At 48.8% G+C, this 21,398-nt stretch overlaps 1 protein-coding gene across 1 annotated transcript in view; it reads left to right on the top strand.

Moving 5' to 3' along the window:
• shc2 (SHC (Src homology 2 domain containing) transforming protein 2) overlaps nt 1-21,398 on the top strand; it is a 65,264-nt gene that overhangs the window by 43,288 nt on the left and 578 nt on the right. The window contains exons 8-12 of the mRNA XM_056277449.1: nt 13,301-13,481; nt 15,074-15,170; nt 16,693-16,860; nt 18,504-18,859; nt 21,121-21,284. Coding sequence (XP_056133424.1) covers nt 13,301-13,481; nt 15,074-15,170; nt 16,693-16,860; nt 18,504-18,859; nt 21,121-21,249 — 931 coding nt within the window. The 3' untranslated portion in view covers nt 21,250-21,284. The remainder of the gene's footprint in view (nt 1-13,300; nt 13,482-15,073; nt 15,171-16,692; nt 16,861-18,503; nt 18,860-21,120; nt 21,285-21,398) is intronic.

Consider the following 21,398-nt stretch of genomic DNA (forward strand, 5'->3'; position numbering starts at 1 on the left):
AAATACAGGGCTCCTGTGTGTACCCGAAATTAAAAAGAAGTCGACAGATGGCAAGGCCTTTTCCTGTGGGCCCCGTTCTTATGAATAACGCGCCTGCTGTCGTCAGACAATCAAAGTCTGCTGAGTCCTTTAAATCCAAACTTAAAACTCGTCTTTTTGCCTTAACCTACAATTAGTTGCCTTTAAGTTGAGCACAACGTGTACTGCGTGGCGGGCCAGTTTCTGTCTCAATGAATTAACTAAGCCCTGTTCTGCTGATGAGATTATAGCGTATAGATTATTGACTGTTGCAAACTGTTCTTTTCTCTCACAAATGTTTTCTCTCTCTCTCTGAATGATGTCTTCTCCTTTCTCTTCTCCTGTGTATGTGAATAGTGTGATGTGAGTCTTCCCTGTGTGCATGTGCAGTCTGTCCTCCTGTCAGGTCTCCATGGTGATGGTAGTCACGTGGCTCAGGTCCTGGGCTGTTCGGTGGCATCTGGACACTGCTTGGCATCCTCCTCATCATATTCTTCATATATTTTATAATTCCATTAGCAATTTTTTTTATCCTCCTTCAATGTTGTATTGTGGAAATTGTGTACACACAACACCCATATTTGTCCATCTTGGGAGAGAGATCCCTCCTCTGTTGCTCTCCCTGAGGTTTCTTCCTGTTTTTTCTCCCTGTTAAAGGTTTTTTTTTTTAGAGAGAGATGTTCCTTATTCGATGCGAGGGTCTAAGGACAGGATTTTGAATTGCTGTAAAGACCCCGTGGCAAATTTGTAATTTGTGATGTTGGGCTATACAAATAAAATTGACTTGACTTAAATACAAACTCCCTAACTTTTCAGTGACTAGGTCTCCGTCCAGACTCTTCTCTTACCTTGCTTGCCGAACAATCGCAAAAAGACCTCCTGATTCCGTCAGAGTTACTGACTCATTTGCTTCCTTCCAGAAAGACCTAAAGGGGCATCCAGATGACGTGGCAGTCTATTCTGTTGCCTACCAACATGGGGATCATCAGTTTGAATCCCCGTGTTACCTCTGGCTTGGTCGGGCGTACCTACAGGAACAATTGGCCTTGTCTGTGGGTGGGAAGCTGGATGTGTCCTGGTCACTGCACTAGCGCCTCCTCTGATCGATCGGGGCACCTATTCAGGGGGGAGGGGACACCGGGGGGGGGGGAATAGCGTGATCCTCCCACGCGCTACGTCCTCCTGGTGAAACTTCTCACTGTCAGGTGAAAAGAAGCGGCTGGTGACTCCACATGTGTTGGAACAGGCATGTGGTAGTCTGCAGCCCTCCCCAGATCAGCAGAGGGGGTGGAGCAGCAACCGGGACATCTCGGAAGAGTGGGGTAATAATGGCTTGATACAATTGGGGAGAAAAAGGGGGGGGAAATGCAAAAAAAAAGGCCTAAAGACTTTCCTCCACAAGGCCTACCTTAATCCTTAATAAATGGATTGGTGATACTTTGCAGTAAATACAAATAGCGCCGACTGCTGGGCTCATACGTAATTAATCACCATTAATGTTGGTGTCTAGCATTGAGCCTTTCTCTACTTGCATTTGCCATGGTTATGCTCTCATGATGTAATTTGCCAATTTCTATTGTTTTGTGGTAACGGTCCGCTTTTTACTTTGTGCTATTCTGAGCCTATTGATGATCTAAGCTGCACCTACACTAAATGTGCTTGACTTGACATGCACCCTTGGCTATCATGTGACCATTATGGGGAAAATGTTCTACTTCTACTTCATAAAGTACTGCTATAATATGATGTAGCGCTCTATGATCCCAGTTGCTAACGCTCAAACTTATCTGGTAATAGCTGACTCTTAAGTTGCTTTGGATAAAGCGTCTGCCAAATGAGTAAATGTAAATTTAAATGTGAGAACGTTTTAGGGAGTAGTTTCCAGCCCTGCTGCTAGGAAAAAAGAAAGAAGAGAGGCTAATATCAAAGTAGCTCCACAACCACACTGCTTCCGGTGTGGGAAGATGGCTGCGCGAATTCACATTCGCAGCAGCCTCACCCAGTGCCTGTGTGGGAAGATGGCGGCGCAAATTTACCGTTGCGGCAGCCTCACCCAGTACCGTCCATGCAGTGCCTTTGTCCACATCTGCATCTAAGTTTGTGTTTTCGTTTGATGGCTGGGAGAGCTGGCGCTGGATTGGCTGGGAGAGCTTGATCTGCTGCGTCCTGTGGGCCCAGGGACCACCGCCCTGCCTGGAGCTGCGTCCCAGGAGGAAAAACCGGGGGCGTTCTGACAGGACGCATAAGCGGGGCTGGCTAAGCTAACTGCTAGCCCATGCAGACCGGCAGTTCCGATAAATCAAATCAAATCAAATCAATTTTATTTGTATGGTCCAATATCACAAATGACAAATTTGCCTCAGTGGGCTTAACAGCAACAGAACATCCTGTCCTTAGACCCTCTCATCGGATAAGGAACCACTCCCTAAAAAAGAACCCTTTAACAGGGAGAGAAAATAGGAAGAAAGCTCAGGGAGAGCAACAGAGGAGGGATCTCTCTCCCAAGACGGACAGCGTGCAATGGATATTGTGTTCACGCAATTTACATAATACAACATTGAAAGAGGATAACAGAATTATAATGGACATAAAATTTATGAAGAATATGATGCACAGGATGCCAAGCAGTGTCCAGATGCCAACAGAACAGTCCAGGACCCAAGCCACGTGACCAGCATCATCATGTAAAAAAAAAAAACTTATGTAAGGAGAGGAAGGGCAGGCAGCATCTAAATGGCGACCACCATCACCACGGAGACCTGGGAGGAGAACCGACTGCACGTGCACGCAAGAGAGACTCACATGACACCATTCAAACACAGAAAAAGAGAAAGGAGAAGACATCATTCAGAGAGAGAGAAAAGACACGTTAGAGAAGAGAACAGTTTGCAATAGTCATTAGCCATAATCAATTAAGTCATCAATTAGTCATAATCTATACTCTGTAATCTATACTCGATAATCTCGTCGGCAGAACAGCGGTTGGTAAATTCATTGAGACAGAAAACCAACCCACCAGTGCAGGTTGTGAAGCACTCAACTTAAAGGCAACTAATTGTAAGCTAAGGCAAAAAGATGAGTTTTAAGTTTGAATTTAAAGGACTCAACAGACTCTGATTGTCTGATGGCAGCAGGCAGGTTATTCCACAACAATGGAGCCTGATAGGAAAAGGCCCTGCCACCAGCTGACTTCTTTTTAACTTTGGGTACACACAGGAGCCCTGTATTTTGAGAATGAAGAGCTCGAGATGGCATGTAAGGTTTAAGGAGATCAGACAGGTAAGATGGGGCAAGCCCATTTAGGATTTTATAAGTCAGCAGAAGCACCTTGTATTCTGATCTAACATGGATAGGAAGCCAATGAAGGGAGGCAAGAATTGGTGTAATATGGTAAAATTTCCTAGTTTTAGTTAGGATTCTAGCAGCAGCATTCTGAACCATGTGAAGACTTTTTGTACTAGAATGTGGCAGACCTGAGAACAGAACATTACAGTAATCAAGTCTGGATGAAACAAATGCATGTATTAGAGTCTCTGCATCAGCCATGGAGAGAAAAGACAGAATTTTAGCTATGTTACGTAAGTGAAAAAAAGGCAGTCTTGGTGATTTCTTTAATGTGCTTATCAAAGTAAAGGCTGGGATCAAACGTAACACCAAGATTTTTGGCTGCCACACTTTGTGAAACCACAGAGTTGTCGATTGTTATCGTTACTTGATCAAATTGGTGTCTGTGTCTAGCAGGGCCACTGACCAGCATCTCGGTTTTATCTGAATTTAAAAGCGGAAAGTTAAGTGACATCCAGTTTTTCACAGTAGCCAAGCAGGCCTCTAAGTTAGTCATTTGAGTATGATCATCAGCCCTTATAGGCACATACAGCTGAGTATCATCAGCATAGCAATTGAAATTTATTCCATAACTGCATATAATTTGGACAAGAGGTGTAATGTAAAGAGAGAAATGTAGAGGGCTAAGAACTGAGCCCTGAGGCACACCATATTTAATGTCAGAAAATTTTGATATAATATTATTATAGCAGACGCAATGTGTTCTTCCAGATAAGTAGGATTTAAGCCAAGAGAGAGCTAAGCCAGAGACGCCAAAATTACAATTTAATCTGTCTAATAGTATACAGTGATCAATGGTGTCAAAGGCTGCACTGAGGTCCAGTAGTAGAAGCACAGAAGTAGAATCAGAGTCGATAGCCAGTAAAAGATCATTCACCACTCTGGTCAGAGCAGTTTCAGTGGAGTGACAGGGCCTGAAGGCTGACTGAAAAGGTTCATATAGATGGTTTGCTTTTACATGGGTCGAAAGTTGTTGATACACAACTCTCTCTAGTATTTTAGAGAAGAATGGAAGATTAGAGACTGGTTGATAGTTATTAAAAGACCCAGTAGAGGTTTAACCACAGCTGTCTTAAAACTGCGGGGAGCAATGCCAGTAGTAAGAGATAAATTAACGATGTCTAGCATTGTAGGTCCAAGAAAAGGCCAGATGTCTTTAAACGGTTTTGCTGGTAAGGGATCAAGTAGGCAAGCAGTTGGTTTAGAAGCTAACACGAACTTAGTCAAAGTATCAAGAGATTTAGTCTCAAAAGCTGTCAGAGACTCATTGTGTAGATATGAATTTAGTAAGACACGATCTGCAGGAGAAGATGGAGTTGAAGAACTAATTTTGTTTAAGATCTCCTCAACCTTATTGCAGAAAAAATCTAGAAATTCATGGGTTGTGAATGGTGAGCAGCTAATAGACGGCTGCTTTTTAGTAAGTTTAGATACAGTGTCAAAGAGAAATCTGGGGTTATGTTTATTAATATTTATTAAGTGAGAGAGATACGATGTTTTTGCAGTAGATAAAGCACTCTTGTATTTCAGTAAACACTCGTGCCACGATAGGTAAAAAACTCCCAATTTTGATTTTTGCCATTTACGTTCCAGTCTCCTGCAGGTCCGCTTAAGAGCACGTGTCTCATCATTAAACCAGGGTGTAGGCCTCTTTAGTCGCCTAGCTCTGGTAGTGAGAGGTGCAACTGAACCGAGGAGACTAGAGAGGGCCACATTTAAGTCACTAGTGAAATTTTCAACAGAGTTATTTACCACAGTGAAAGGAGCCAAGACTTCAGGCAGATGCTGGCCAAATGCAGCTACAGTGGGGGGACCAATATGGCGAGTGGCAATTACATCTGTGCTGACATTAACTGGACAGGCCAATAATGCTTCAAATTTGATGAGAAAATTATCTGACACAGTAGATGTGGTGGTAAGACATTCAGATCAGAAACAGCTATTCCTTTAGATAATGTCACAGCCTCTCACCCTTGACATCAAAGCGTTCGCCCCTGACACCTGCTGACCCCCCCCCCTCACAGCCTCTCTCCCTTGACTTCAAAGCAATCAGCCTCTCGCCCTTGACATCAAAGCGTTCGCCCCTGACACCAGCTGGCCATCTAAGCAGTCAGCTGCTCTCCCTTGACATCAACGCGATCATCACCCTTAAAAAGCCTCCACTGTGGTCCAGTCTTGGCTGGAACGTCGCCTTTCATGGACTTCTGCCTGCCTGCCTGCCTACCTGCCACTGAGCCGACTCCTGCTCCACCCCTGAGATCGGTTACTTCAATAAAGACTTGATTCTTCCCTTACCTGGTTGTCCCGTCTGCTTTTGGGTTCTTTCCTGATACGTGACAGTACGTTCCAGCCACTATGGACCCAGCAGACCATTCCACCACAGACCTGGCCACGGTCTGCCAGGCTGTAGCCAACCAGGAATCGGTCCTCGGCCAGCACAGCCAGGTGCTACAGGAGATGGCTGACGCCCTCCGTGAGCTTGGCTCAAAGATCTCCGGAATCCAGACCCAACTTGGTGCCTCTGCTAGCCCGGGACCCGCCCCTCCAGCTCCGCCACCCCCAGCACCATCAACTTCAGCTAAGGAACCATGGGTTGCCCAGCCCGATAAGTATGATGGAGATTTTGGACTTTGTCGCCCTGTTTTGATGCAGTGTGAGATTGTGTTTAACCAGCAGCCCCAGTCATATTCCACGGATGGAGCCAAAGTCGCTTACATCATGGGTCTTCTCCGGGGAAGCGCCCTGGATTGGGCTACAGCGGTGTGGGAGATGCGGGCCTCCACTTCCTCATCCTACGCTGAGTTCACCACTGCTTTTCGCCAGGTTTTTGATCATCCCGTGCAGGGAAAGGATGCGTCAAAAAGACTGATCTCTCTCCGCCAGGGTTCCCGCAGCGTCGCTGACTACTCAGTTGAGTTCCGTACGCTATCAGCGGAGAGCGGATGGAACAACGAGTCCCTCCAGGCCGGCTTTTCCAACGGTCTCAGCAAATCCATAAAGGACAAATTGGTTTCCTACCCCGAGCCTGGAGGGTTGGAGGAATTGGTTACCCTGGCCATTCGTGTGGACAACCGTCTCCGGGAGCGGAGGCGAGAGAGGACGCGCCACTTTCCTGGTCACAACCACTTACCACGGGCCACACCTCCAAACTCTGGGGGCCGAGCTCGCTCGCCTGAGGCTGACGTCCTCCGAGAAAGCCCGAGGCGTGACTCTTCCCCAGCTTCGGAGCCGATGCAACTCGGCCGCTTCCGGCTCAACCCGGAGGAGCGTCAATGCCGCATCACCGAGAACAGCTGCTTGTATTGTGGTCAGCCTGGCAACTTTCTCGCCTCCTGCCCTCACCGTCCGTCAAGACTTGCAGGCTCACGAGGGAGGGGGAGGATCCTCGTGAGCCCAACTGTCTGCCCTCTGTCTCCTCGTCCACGTACCCAGTTGCAAGCTACCATCAGTTTTAAAGGTCAGTCCACTAAACTTTTGGCTTTAATTGACTCTGGAGCTGATGAAAGCTTTTTGGATGCAAGTGTTGTGAAGCAGTTAGGTCTTGCCACTGTGAGTCTGGACCAGCCTCTTGAAGCTAATGCCCTGGATGGACGTCTCCTGGCCCGGATAACCTCTAAGACGGAGCCTGTGCACCTCCTGTTGTCGGGAAACCATCAAGAGGAGTTAAGTTTTTTTGTTATCAATTCTCCATTTGCTCCCATTGTACTTGGTCATCCTTGGTTGGTTAAGCATAGTCCCCATATTGATTGGTCATTGGCCAGAATTTTAAGTTGGAGTCCCGTCTGTCATGCCTTATGCCTCCAGTCTGCTCTGCCTCAGTCTGTCCCCTGTTGGGTGTCAAGCCCTGGCTCCAGGAATGCCAAGCCCGATGCTCTGTCTCGTGTGCATGGGGAGGAGTCTGAGCCCAAGCTCCAACCTGACACCATCGTTCCCTCTACCTGTGTGGTTGCGGCTGCGGCTGTCACCTGGAACATTGAAAGGGAGGTCAAGGCAGCACAACAGACTCAGCCTGACCCAGGTAACGGTCCCCCCGGGCGCTTGTTTGTTCCAGACGCTGTTAGATCTAGCGTGTTGCAGTGGGCTCACTCTTCCAAACTTACCTGCCATCCTGGAGTAACCCGTACCCTAGCCTTCCTCCGCAGGCAGTTCTGGTGGCCTTCCATGATGGAGGATACTGGGTCTTTTGTTTCTGCCTGTCCGTTTGTGCCCAGAATAAGCCCTCCACTCGGGCCAGTGCCGGTCTGCTGCGCCCCCTTGCCTGTTCCACAACGTCCCCGGTCGCATCTGTCCTTGGATTTCGTCTCTGGTCTGCCCGCCTCCGACGGTAACACCGTTGTACTGACTGTTGTTGATCGCTTCAGTAAATTCGCTCACTTTTTGCCCTTGTCTAAACTGCCTTCGGTCCGAGAGACTGCGGATCTGCTGGTCAGGGAGGTTTTCCGGGTCCACAGTCTTCCCCGTGATATAGTGTCTGACCGTGGCCCCCAGTTCACTTCTGCTGTCTGGAAGGCTTTCTGCTCTGCCATCGGTGCCACCGTCAGCCTGTCATCGGGGTTCCATCCTCAGACCAATGGCCAGGCCGAGAGGGCCAACCAGGCATTGGAGACTGTCCTCCGCTGTCTGGTGTCTGCCAACCCATCCTCTTGTACCTCACAACTTCCCTGGGTAGACTATGCCCATAACACCTTGCCATCGTCTGCTACTGGGTTGTCCCCTTTTCAATGCCTTTACGGCTATCAGCCCCCCCTTTTTCCTTCTCAAGAGGTAGACATTCCGGTTCCGTCTGTCCAGGCCCATGTCCGTCAGTGCTGTCGGACCTGGCAGCGAGCCCGAGCCGCACTGCTCAGAACCTCCGGCCATTACCAGCGCTTGGCGGATCGTCATCGCACCCCTGCTCCGGACTACTCCCCCGGTGACCAGGTATGGCTCTCTACCAAGGATCTACCCTTGAAATCGGACGCTAAGAAACTGTCCCCCAGGTATATTGGTCCCTTTCCCATTGTCAAAGTCATTAACCCCTCCGTGGTACGTCTGAAGCTGCCCCGCGCTCTCCGGGTTCACCCTTCCTTCCATATGTCCTGCCTCAAACCTGTCTCTACCAGCCCTCTAGTTCCTCCGGTCCCCCCGCCCCCACCTCCTCGTATGATCAACGATCATCCGGCTTACACCGTTCGTCGTCTCCTGGACTCTCGTCGCTGCGGTCGCGGCCTGCAGTATCTCGTGGACTGGGAGGGATATGGCCCGGGGGAGAGGTGTTGGGTCCCTCGTCGCCTGGTCCTGGACGCGAACCTCATCCGGGACTTCCACAGGACGCACCCTGACGGGTCTGGTAGGTCGCCCGGTGACGCCCCTCGGAGGGGGGTACTGTCACAACCTCTCGCCCTTGACATCAAAGCATTCGCCCCTGACACCTGCTGACCCCCCTGTCACAGCCTCTCTCTCCCTTGACTTGCCCTTGACATCAAAGCGTTCGCCCCTGACACCTGCTGACCCCCCCGTCACAGCCTCTCTCCCTTGACTTCAAAGCAATCAGCCTCTCGCCCTTGACATCAAAGCGTTCGCCCCTGACACCAGCTGGCCATCAAAGCAGTCAGCTGCTCTCCCTTGACATCAACGCGATCATCACCCTTAAAAAGCCTCCACTGTGGTCCAGTCTTGGCTGGAACGTCGCCTTTCATAGACTTCTGCCTGCCTGCCACTGAGCCGACTCCTGCTCCACCCCTGAGATCGGTTACTTCAATAAAGACTTGATTCTTCCCTTACCTGGTTGTCCCGTCTGCTTTTGGGTTCTTTCCTGATACCTGACAGATAAAACCAAATCAAGGGTGTTACCACTGCAATGAGTCAACTCTTGAACAAACTGAGTGAACCCAAAAGTATCAAATAGTGCCAGAAAGGCTTTACTTAGAGGATCAGCAGCCTTATTCAGATGAATATTGAAATCACCTAGAATTAGAATATCATCAGAGTAACAAGGCCTGAGACAAATTCTTCAAATTCTTCAAGAAATAACGAGTAACAGCCAGGAGGCCGATAGAGTATCACAATTTGGATTGAGCCGAGTCTATTCATGGCTGAGGGAGATGGACCAAGAACAAGAGACTCAAAAGACTGGAATTTAGATTCAAGTCTAGAAGTCAGATTGAAAATAGATTTATATATTAAGGCAACACCCCCACCTTGTTTATTTGCCCGAGCTACATGGGCATAAGTATAGTCAGGTGGGGAAGCTTCATTTAAGGGAAGGAAAACATTTGGCTTCAGCCATGTTTCACATAACCCAATCATATCGAAACTATGTTCAAGAATCAGGTCATTTATTAGTAATGCTTTGGTGGACAGTGATCTTGATCACGAAACCAAATTTAAGCGTCTTTGGAAGTGATCAGTAGTAGGCAGAGCTTTAGAGCTAACAATAGGTGAAAGATTAATTGGAATTAGACACCTTGTTGAGAGTTTTGGCTTTGGGCGATATGTGGTCACATTCTTGATAACATTAGCTGTTTGGTTTTGTAGATTATTAGGTACTTTGTTGCACATTTTACCACTACCAGTGGTAGGAATAATTACTAGATTATTGTGATTCACCCATTTAGGAGAGGAGAGCAATACAGCAGGGTAGGGAGACAGTCTCAATGTTATAGACCAAGCTATCAGGTTGATAATCTACACTATGAGAAATCCCCTTACTAATCATATTAATTAAACTACTTGACTACTAGATTTAAACCTAGCAGGCTCTCTAATCACCTGCAACCTGCTGAATGATAAGTCCCTAGTGTCAAACTAAACGTAAACAACTATCTATATTGCTACACAAAAGAGCGGCGCCGTCCCCAGTAGGGTGAATGCCGTCCACTTTCAGCAGGTAAGGGTGGCCCCAGAAAGAAGGCCAGTTATCAACGAAGCCGAATCCCTGCTCATTACAGTAACGAGCCAGCCAGCGGTTCATTGAGGTGAGCCTACTGTACATCTCATCATTACCCCTCACAGGTAAGGGACCAGAGACAATTAATCGATGCCGACACATCTTTCTAGCAAACTCAAGCATTCTGACTAGGCTGGCTTTTGTGATCTCTGATTGCTTCATCCTAGCATTATTGGTGCCGACATGAATAACAATGTTGCTGAAAGTAGTGGTGCTGGTTCCCCGACTCTCCCTCCGTGATGCCAGCACCCTAAGATCATCCTCTATGTCGGAGACTCTGGCCCCGGGTAAACAGTGAACCAAGGCTGGCGAAGCTAATCTAACATTGCGGGTAATGGAGTCTCCTACCACTAGCGTGCGTTGCTTTACTCTGTCGACAGAAGTGGGAGAAGCACGATGGCCGGTAGGACTACCAACAGGGCTGGTGAGTGGAGAAAACCGGTTCGCAGTCGGGAGAGGTGACTGCAGAGCAGGCCACACGACCGGTGGCTGGCTTGCTCTTGCGAGCCTTCCCACGCCGGTAAACTGAGACAAACTCCGCCGCATCTGCCGACGAAGCTGAGCTAGTGCTAACAATAGCAGGCCTGCTGTCAGGCCCAGGGCTACTGAGCTAGTGCTAACAATAGCAGGCCTGCTGTCAGGCCCGAGGCTAAGGCTATCTGGAGTGCCCGTCACATCTAACGTAATCCTAGCCGAAAGCAGCTGCTACCAGAGAGACGGACTAGAGACAACCTGTCTGTAACTACGGAGCAGTCACCACAAACCATCGTTTTAACGGGGCTGTTTTGACTGCGAATGGAATAGAGCTAACTGCTCAGCTAGGCTAAGCTCAAAGCTAGCAACAAACTGGGAATAGGAAGCTACCTACTAAACACAAGATTCGTATAAGAAAGAAACTAGAGAATCGAGCGATAAGTGAACTAAGCACAGAAAATAGCTAAATCAGAACAAAATGAGGAGGTTAGGGTAGAATATAAAGAACTAATAAAAGAAAAATAAAAGTTGTCGATCTCACGAGGCCGCCGCTCACGAAGGCGGAAGCTGAGAACAGCTGGCAGTGATCAGTCAACTGGCTAACAGGCCTGGGATAACACCGAGGGGGGCCTGGCGGCGGCCTCGCTTAGCATTGACTGTATTTTTGGTGTCGTCGTGTGGAGTGCGGGGAAGTGTCATGAAGGTGTCTTTCTGGAGGAGCTGGCATTGGATTGGCTGGGGGATCTTGGTCTGCTGCGTCCGGTGAGCCCTGGGACCACGGCCCTGCTTGGAGCTGTGCCCGAGGAGGAGACACCGAGGGTGGTCTGACAGGACCTGTGCCCGAGGAGGGGACACCGAGGGTGGTCTGACAGGACTAACTGCTAACTGCTGGCCGATGCAGACCGGCAGTCCAACAGTCATCTTGGCGTTCGCTCTCTTGGACAGTGAATTTTTTCTTTTTTTTTGTGTGTGGATATGTTGGATATATGTGTCCTTGTCGTTTGGATGTGTTGTTGTGTTTGTGTTGGACTGCTGTGGGCTGAGGGAAACAATATTTCTTTTCATTTCATGAGTGCAGGTGCATGGAATGAAACGACAAATACATGTTCCTGATTCCTGAACCTGGAACAGTTATTTAACTTTACGTGGGACCTCTGTTGCCCTTCCTAATCACTGACATCTCAAGTGATGAGTTCATTGTAGCCTCTCTCACTCATTTCAAGTCAAAATCTGCTCAGGAGATGAGAAAACTAACAACATCACCTCAGAATTTAACCTGAGGGTCACTAAGGGATTCAGCCATCATTTTCACTTTTGCAAAGTACATCATCATGGTCATTTACAAGAAAGCCAGTGGCAGATTTACACTCAGGGTGGTGGTTATTAAGCTTTATAATTGCACAGGCCTAGTCTCCTACATGGTGGCTTTTCCCTGACTAAAAACCTGACAGGATTCTCACTGATTTCTGTCTCACTCATGGGGAGATCTGATACCCCGATCTTGCATTTCCACAAGATTCCTCTTTCTGTTTTTGATCCCTACAGACATCAAAAGTCTTTGATTCAGAGACTGGGTCCTCTCACCCTGTCACCAGACCGCAAGTGTCAGTGGAGCCGCCGGGGACACGGGACAAACTCCCGACCAGTTTTTATTGTCCTAGTTTCCTGCTGTCATCAACAGCAACACTGGGACTCATGTTATTTATATACATCACTTCCAGTCTGATGACCCATTCTATTTGAGAATCAGTAGCTCCTTTATGTTTAAATATTTTTGTTATTAGCGTCACTATGAGTTGTAGTGGTAGTGGAGGTGCTAGTAGAAGTAGTAGCAGGTTGGGAAGGAGGAATATTGGTTTTAAAACTGAGAAGACAGGCCTGTTGAGCAGTCTGCTCATACGAGAGAGCAAACAGCACTCCTTGAACAGGCCAGGAGCGACCAAAGGGAAGCGGTAGTCCTCAAACAGAAAAACCAAGCCACGGTTTATATACAGGAAGACAGAAAGTCCTCAGTCTTTAGTGGGAATCAAAGTGATGAAGAGCAATGCATAGAAGAGTGGGTAGCTTCAATGAACCCCTACTTTAAAGTTTGTAAGGTTCCAGAAGAACGAGCTGAACTTGTTAAACAACACCTGACCACTTGAACGGTTTCCTCCCACAGTCCAAAGACATTGTAGGTCAGGAGAATCGGCTCTATTAAGTTGTCCTTAGGGGTGTGTTTGTGTGTGTGTGCGCCCTGTGATCACCTGGTGGTCTGTCCAGGGTGTCTCCTCGCCTGCCTCCCAATGACTGCTGGGATAGGCTTCAGCATCCCTGCAACCCTGAGAGCAGGATGAGCGGTTTGGATAATGGAATAGAATAAAGTATCTGGATGCACGGCATTCATTTCTGAGAGCCGGATGCAGATGTTCTTTCGCTCTAGATTACTTACAATTCTCCACTGAGAAGACCCGTGTAAAAATTTTTCTTTAATCTAAATATAGTTACCGCCCCTGAACCATTGCTTTTTTCACCTTGTGCTTTTTTCACATGCAGGAGCACCAGGACAGAGGAGCCAATGTGGGGGGAGGATGAGGACTCCTCAGAGCACGACTACTACAACAGCATCCCAGGGAAGGAGCCCCCTGTTGGCGGGGTGGTGGACTCAAGGCTCAGGCCTTGTGGGGCCTTGCTGGGTCACATCCACACCCAGCCACAGAGCAAGGCAGCGGCACAGGTACTGTTCATGTTTATGAGCATATTTATTTTTTAGAAAATAAGACAAGAGTCCAGATTTAATAATAAGATTTGAGTCACAGTTGCACCCCGTGCGTTATCAAGTCTCTGACTGGAAAATGTTACGATAATTCCGACATTGCAGCCTTGGTTGTATGAGGACAAATTCCCAATATCTTATACTGCTTCTGGTGTGGGAAGATGGTGACGCGAATTCACGTTTGCGGCAGCCTCACCCAGTACCGGTGTGAGAAGATGGTGACGCGAATTCACGTTTGTGGTGGCCTCACCCAGTATCGTCCATGCAGTGTCTTTGTCCACGTCTATGTCTAAGTTTTGTCTTCGTTTGATGTCTGGGACAACTTGGTCTGCTGCGTCTTGTGGGCCCAGGGACCACGGCCCCTGCCTGGGGCTGCAACCGAGGGGGTAACACCGAGGGCAGTCTGACAGGACGCGGAAGCGGGGCAGACTAAGCTAACTGCTAGCCCATGCAGACCGGCAGTTCTTATAACACCGAGAGTGGCGTTGACTGTGGTGTTTTTGGTGTCGTCGTGTGGAGTGCGGGGAGGTGTGTCGAGGGTGTCTGGCTGGGAGAGCTGGCGCTGGATCGGCTGGGGTAGCCTGGTCTGCTGCATCTGGTGGGCGCAAGGACCACGGCCCCTGCCTGGAGCTGCACCCGAGAAGGAAGCATCGAGGGCGGTCTGACAGGATGCGGGAGCAGCGCAGGCTAAGCTAACTGCTAGCCCATGCAGACCGGCAGTTCCGACAGTCATCCTGGCTGGCGTTCATTCCCTGAGACAGTGATTTTTTGTGTTTATTTTGGATATATGTGTTATATGTGTTAGTTAGGATGTGTGTTGTTGAAGTTCTTGTAGTATCTGGATATGTGTTTTTGTCTTTGTGTTGCATTGTGGGCTGGGGGAAATGATGTCTCGTTTCATTTGACAAATAAAGTGTTCCTGATTCATTATGTATTGGTAATATAGTATATCACCAATAGTGCTATGCTGAATCATCGGTCATGGAAAGGTGCTCCAATAAATCCTGTCAGAACAGACACTGACCTTATTTACAGCCCGATCCTCGAACTTAATTAAAACTATATTAAGGCCACGTCTGGTTAAAATCAAGCAATGCCTTACTGGACCTTGCTGAGAAGTGGCGAGCATGTTCTGGCCAACCTCTCTGATCCGTGCTGTACACAAACTGATGACTGATAACCTCCGCCGTTCTCTCACCATGGTGTTTACACGGGTGTAGGCACACGAGAGTGAAAGTGTACCCCGTAAGTGTCTCCTTGATGTGCCTGCAGCACTATTGGCAGAGTCAGATATGATTACAGAAAGAGACCAGGCTCCAGTTAGGCCTAATGGAGGAGAGAAATCACCCCCCCCTTTCCCCGCAGCTTTGCCCCGCCTCATGCCGTGGCTACAGTTTCAAAGGGTGCATCAAAACAACATTATGTGGGGAAGAGAAATGTACGAACCTAAAATTCAGCAGAGCCGAGTTGATGAGAAATGCTTCTCCATATGAGAAATAGATTAGATTGCAGCCTGAAGGCCATTTGTGTGTGTGTGTGTGTGTGTTTTATAGACATGCTCGCCATCCAGGAGAGACCCTAGTGCATTTTATCCATCTGGTCAGCTGTGCTACGAGCTTCACTGGGACACCGAGACCAACAGCAGCTCAGGTAGGACACCCTGTGGCAGTACGGAGGTAACGCAGCTAGAAAAAAGTAATCTGTGGTTTGTAATAACCACTGTTTGGTGGGGCGAACAGTCCTAGAGGTGAGACAGCACTGCCATGGCAGAGGAAATCTGTGCTCTATCTTGCTGTTCATACCGCTGAGGTGAAGACGTTCTGTCGTCTCATTGGTGAGTGGACTAAAAATAGAAAGACCCAGAATTTTTTGACCGATTCCTGGCTGTAGTCTCTTTTTTTCAGGAAATTCAGTGGTGTATTTTGGTAGCTGACAAAAATGCAGTGAACCGTTTGGATAGTTTCTTTCTCCCTTTTTCTCCCCAATTTTATCCAGCTAAATACCCTACTTTTCCAAGCCGTCCCGGTCGCTGCTCCACCCCCCTCTGCCGATCCGGGGAGGGCTGCAGACTACCACATGCCTCCTCCCATACATGTGGAGTCACCAGCCGCTCCTTTTCACCTGACACTGAGGAGTTTCACCAGGGGGAGGTAGCACGTGGGAGGATCACACTATTCCCCTCAAGTTTCCCCTCCCCCCCCCGAACAGGTTACCCAACCGACTAGAGGAGGTGCTAGTGCAGTGACCAGGACACACACCCACATCCAGCTTCCCACCCAGCAGACACGGCCAATTGTGTCTGTCGGGACGCCCGACCAAGCCGGAGGTAACACGGGGATTCGAACCGGCGATATCCGTGTTGGTAGGCAACGGAATAGACCGCCACACCACCCGGGCGCCCCCATTTTGGATAGTCTTTTTTTGGTTTGCACAATGGTCTTAGAGGTTGATATTGTAACGACCATGAATGAGTAGACTCGCTAGCCGGTTGGCTAACGCGCCGGACCCTGTAGTCAACTGGTTAACGTAGGCAACTGTGGTGCAGGAGACCCGGGTTTGCGTCCCAGCTGTGGTGAATTCCTGGCTGCCCCCTGAATTCATTACAGTATTGTTGCTCACAGCAAAAGGGCCTTGGGTTCAGTCCCTGTGTTGGGGTTTAGAGTCGAGTTGGGTTTTCTCCAACTGTCTGAACACGGAGGCGTGAGCGAGTGAATGTGTACGGCCACCGTGATGGACACAATGCAGAATATGATGGGGGGGGGTGCCCCCCGCTCCGCCCTACTCCGGTGGCTCACCTGGTAGAGTGGTAACACATAAGGCTGAGTTCTTACTGTGGCGGCCTGGGTTCGAATCAGGCCCGGGCCCTTTGCGGAATGTCATCCCCTCTCTCTCCCCTGTCCCCCCCCCCTCTTTCTCTCTCTCTCTCTGTCTCTCTACTATCACTATCCAATAAAGGTGGAAAACGCCATACAAAAAAAAATCTTAAAAAAAATGCAGAATGTGATTGTGTCTCACTAAATGTCCCCACAGGGTAACAAATCCCCCCTCCCCCACCAAACCCTCTCTCTCTCTCTCTCTCTCACACACACACACACACACACACACACACACACACACACACACAGATTTCTGCTCTGCATTGAAAGTACCTGTCTTTCTGCTCGGACATCAGATGGTTACCTGCGAGCAGACGGCCAGCCGCCGGGCAGCAGGGACTACGAGGAGCACCTGTATGTCAACACCCAGAGTCTGGACTGCCTCGACCCATCGGCCCATGGGCTGGACGGACAAAGAGGGGCCAGGGGACCGGACAGTCCCAAGAAAGACATATTCGACATGAGTAAGTCATGAAGGATGGCTTGGTATATACGCTGATGCCTGAACATCAAAGAGCATGGTGTTAGTTCTCCTTGTTACATGGAGGACGCCCAGATGACTTACATTACATCAGACAACCATCCTTACTAACTGTAATTGTGTGTTCAATTTCTTTTTAATTTCAAGACAAAATTAATTTTCTCCAACTCAATCGTGATGGGGCGGCACAGGGACGCAGTGGTTAGTGCGGTTGCCTCAGAGCAAGAAAGTCCTGGGTTCGAACACCGGGGTTGTCCAACATTTGGGGGGGGGGGTCATCCGAGGTGGTCCTCTGTGTGGAGTTTGCATGTTCTCCCCGTGTCTGGATGGGTTTCCCCCAGGTGCTCCAGTTTCCTCCCACAGTCCAAAGACATGTAGGTCAGGTGAATCGGCCGTACTAAATTGTCCCTAGGTATGAATGTGTTGGCCGTGTGATGGCCTGGCGGCCTTTTCTGGGTGTTTCCCCACTTTCCGCCCAATGCCTGCTGGGGTAGGCTCCAGCATCCCGCGACCCGAATTCAGATGAACGGCTTGGGTAACGGATGGATGGATCAATCGAGATGAAGTGACTGGTGCAGAAGCACATGGGAAAACTAGCAGCAAACATGGAATTCCAGTCTTGTAATGGACTGGAATAATCACATTTGTATTTGTAAAATACTATTCACCCACTTATTTTGCAAAAAAAGTTCTGTTATACGAAAGTGTTTTTTCAAGTGTATTCTTGTTACCGATGTTGAAAGGCTGACACTGTTTATAATGGTAGTGATTCAAGTTTGGCGGCACGGTGGCCCAGTGGTTAGCGCTGTTGACTCATGGTTTGCACCTGGTGTTGTCCAACCTTAGGGATCATCTTGGGTCATCCTCTGTGTGGAGCTTGCATGTTCTCCCTGTGTCTGCGGTGGGTTTTCTCCGGGTGCTCCGGTTTCCTCCACCATCAAAAAGACATGAATGTTAGGGTTAATACTCCTGTCTGTTCCCCTGACCGAGGCTATGGGAAAAGAACTAGAGTTGGTCCCCGGGTGAAGCATGAAGGTGGCAGCTCGCTGCTCCTAGCTACTCAGATCACAGCTATCTCATCATCAGCCACTTCTCCCGGGTGGGGTCGAGGTGGCAGCAAGCTAAGTAAGGCACTCCAGATGTCCCTCTCCCCAGCAACGCCCTCCAGTTCCTACTGGGGGATCTCAAGGCATTCCTTAGGCCAGATTGGACATGTAGTCCCTCTAGCTGGTTCTGGGTCCACCCCGGGGTCTCCTTCCATTTGGATGTGCCTGGAAAACCTCCAATGGAAGGCTTCCAGGAGGCATCCTAATCAGATGCCCGAACCACCTCAATTGGCTCCTTTTGAAACGAAGGAGCAGCGGCTTTACTGCGAGCTCCCTCTGGATGTCCGAGCTCCTCATCCCGAGATCACAGCTAGGATGGGTTAATTTTCCGTGACTGAATTTCCCCAAGGGGATTAATAAAGGAAACTTAATTTAGGGTCACTGCTAACAGATAAGTACAGGCTAAGTACAGGCTGTGGCAATGACTCTCTATCTCAATCTCAGTATGCAGGTTTTAAGTGAATATCTACTCTATGTTCACTACTTTGTTTTATTTATTTATTTATCTATCTATTTTCAGGACCATTTGAAGATGCTCTGAAGCTCCATGAGGCCAGAGGAGTTGCTATAGGCTCAGGCATACCTGCTGTGGCTGGAGGTGGTAGTACTCAGGGTGGAGCGGTGGGTCTGGTGGTGCTGGAGGACCAGTGGCCCAGCCCCCCTCGTCGGCGAGCCCCAGTGGCCCCCACGGAGGAGCAGCTCCGCAGGGAACCTTGGTACCACGGCCGCATGAGCCGGCGCGACGCTGAGAAACTCTTGGTTAGAGACGGCGATTTCCTGGTCCGGGAGAGCACCACCAACCCAGGACAGTATGTCCTGACTGGTATGCACTGCGGCCTGCCCAAACACCTGCTGCTGGTCGACCCCGAAGGAGTGGTGAGTCTGACAAATAGAATATGTTGTCTTTCCTCTAAACAGGTTTAGCTGGTCATCATGGGTCTGATTCCTGGTAGAGCCTTGCTTATGAGATGACGTTAGGAAATCTAAAGAACTACAGGTATTAACACAGATGCAGCAGCACACAGCCTTCACTACACAATATTTCAATCAATACTTTTTGAATGATACCATAGAGGTACTGTTTCTCGTTGCAGAGACGGTTGTTGTTTTAGTTTAAAGAGTAATTTAGACAATTTTAGTGACTGACATCTGACATCTCCAGGTTAAAAACCATGTAAAGGTTAAAGACATGGCAGGCTGCTGTTGGTATTCCGTGATGTTAGCATAGCAGGGTAAACACAGCTGCAGGTAATGGGTCTAATGGATGTAGGCGTACCAAAGGTCCAGCATTGACAGCACTGTTGATTGTGTCTCAGACAGCTCCGTAGTTCAGTAGTGAACTGCCAAGGGAGTCAGGGACGCCCCACCAAGCCGGAGGTAACACGGGAATTCGAACTGCCGATCCCCATGTCGGTAGGGAATGGAACAGATCGCCACACTACCCGGACGCCCGTCAGACATTTTCTAAGGTGTCTCAATGTCAAATCTGTTCTAGTGCATTGGCTGTTCAGCTGTCTGGAAAATTCCCAGAACCCACCATAAAAACCAGCGCTCACTATGCTCACCACCCAGAAGTTATGCAATTCCTCTTTGGCTACTGCTTCGCTTTCAGAACTGAGGCAAGATAGAAGACCGTATTTACAAATCAGAAGACCGTATTTACAAATAAAAGCATTGTGCCAGCTAGTTTGCACAGTTTCTTCTTTATATTTCAATACATTTACATACATAATTAACTCAAGGTTTTTTTTTCTCACAAAACCCAGGCTTTATTTATACCTTAGCTAGTTATACCTTACATTACCAAACATTCATGGGTGAGCTGGAGTGAGCTGACAACAGCCCTAACGTGAGTCATCTTATGTAAAACTTATAGGTTCTTTTTTTTTTTTTTGGTTCCCCCCTTTTTCTCCCCAATTTTATTTGGCCAATTACTGTATTTTCTGAGCTGTCATGGTCGCTGCTCCACCCCCTCTGCTGATCCGGGGAGGGCTGCAGACTACTACATGCCTCCTCCGATACACATGGAGTCACCAGCCACTTCTGTTCACCTGACAGTGAGGAGTTTCACCAGGGGGACGAAGCACGTGGGAGGATCATGCTATTCCCCCAAGCCCCAACCCCCCGAACAGGTGCCCCGACTGACCAGAGGAGGTGCTAGTGCAGCGACCAGGATACATACCCACATCCAGCTCCCCACCCGCATGCACGGCCATGCACGGTGATTCGAAACAGCGACCCCCATGTTGGTAGGCAAAGGAATAGACCGCTACGCTTCCTGGATGCCCCAAAACTTACAGTGGATGTTAATGTGGCCTCATTTCAACATGCTGCTTTGGAATCGTGTCCCACATCAGTGAGCCATCAGGGTGGTGTCTCAACGGTCAGTAAACCAGGGCACTAATGAGTGCCTGAAATCCAAATGCAGTGTAGAGTGATTCACTTCCTACTGAACCAGGGAGCGGTTTGAGACACAACCAATAATACTGTCAATGCTGGTTCTTTGGCACACTTACATCCAACAGATCCATTATTAACTTTATTATTTGGGCGGCATGGTGGCGCAGTGGTTAGCGCTGTCGCCTCACAGCAAGAAGGTCCTGGGTTCTAACCCCGGGTTGTTCAACCTTGGGGGTCATCCCAGGTAGTCTTCTGTGTGGAGTTTGCATGTTCTCGCTGTGTCTGCGATAGGTTTTCTCCGGGTGCTCCGGTTTCCCCCACCATAAAAAAAAAGACATGCATGTTAGGGTTAATACTCCTGTCTGTGCCCTTGACCGAGGCATGGCAAGATGAACTGGAGTTGGTCCCCGGGTGCTGCATAGCGGCTGCCCACTGCTCCTAGCTACACAGCTAGGATGGCTTAAATGGGCATAATTTCTCTGCGGGGATCGATAGAGTATATAAAAATCACAATTAAAAAAAAAATCAAAGTATCTGCGGCTGTGTTTATCCTGCTATGCTAACATCCTGCTATGCTAACCTGTAGATGTCAGCAAACTCACTAAAATGGTCAAGGGTCTCTGCTGGTTAAGTAGACTGGAATTTTAGGACTGTCATTCAGTATGGCAACCAGGGTTTGAGGACGTCTCCTGTCAATATGCTGACCCCCCCCCCCCCCCACACTCCCATTTATACAGGTTCGGACTAAAGATATGCTATTTGAGAGCATAAGCCACCTGATCTCGTACCACCTGAAGAATGAGCTGCCTATAGTGGCGGCAGAGAGCGAGCTCCATCTGAAACAGGTGGTCCGGAGGAAACAGTGATCCAGATCTCAAGAGAGGGAGCCTTGCTTGGAAGGGTAAGCAAGCAGGGATCCTAGCAGCATACTGCGAATGACCAGGAATGATTTACGAGTTAAAAAGCATACAAGTGAGGTAAAGAGTAGGCCCAATCATTCAAGCAAATGTGTGTG

Source organism: Lampris incognitus, chromosome 3, assembly GCF_029633865.1.
Source record: "Lampris incognitus isolate fLamInc1 chromosome 3, fLamInc1.hap2, whole genome shotgun sequence".
In the NCBI taxonomy this organism is placed as follows: domain Eukaryota; kingdom Metazoa; phylum Chordata; class Actinopteri; order Lampriformes; family Lampridae; genus Lampris; species Lampris incognitus.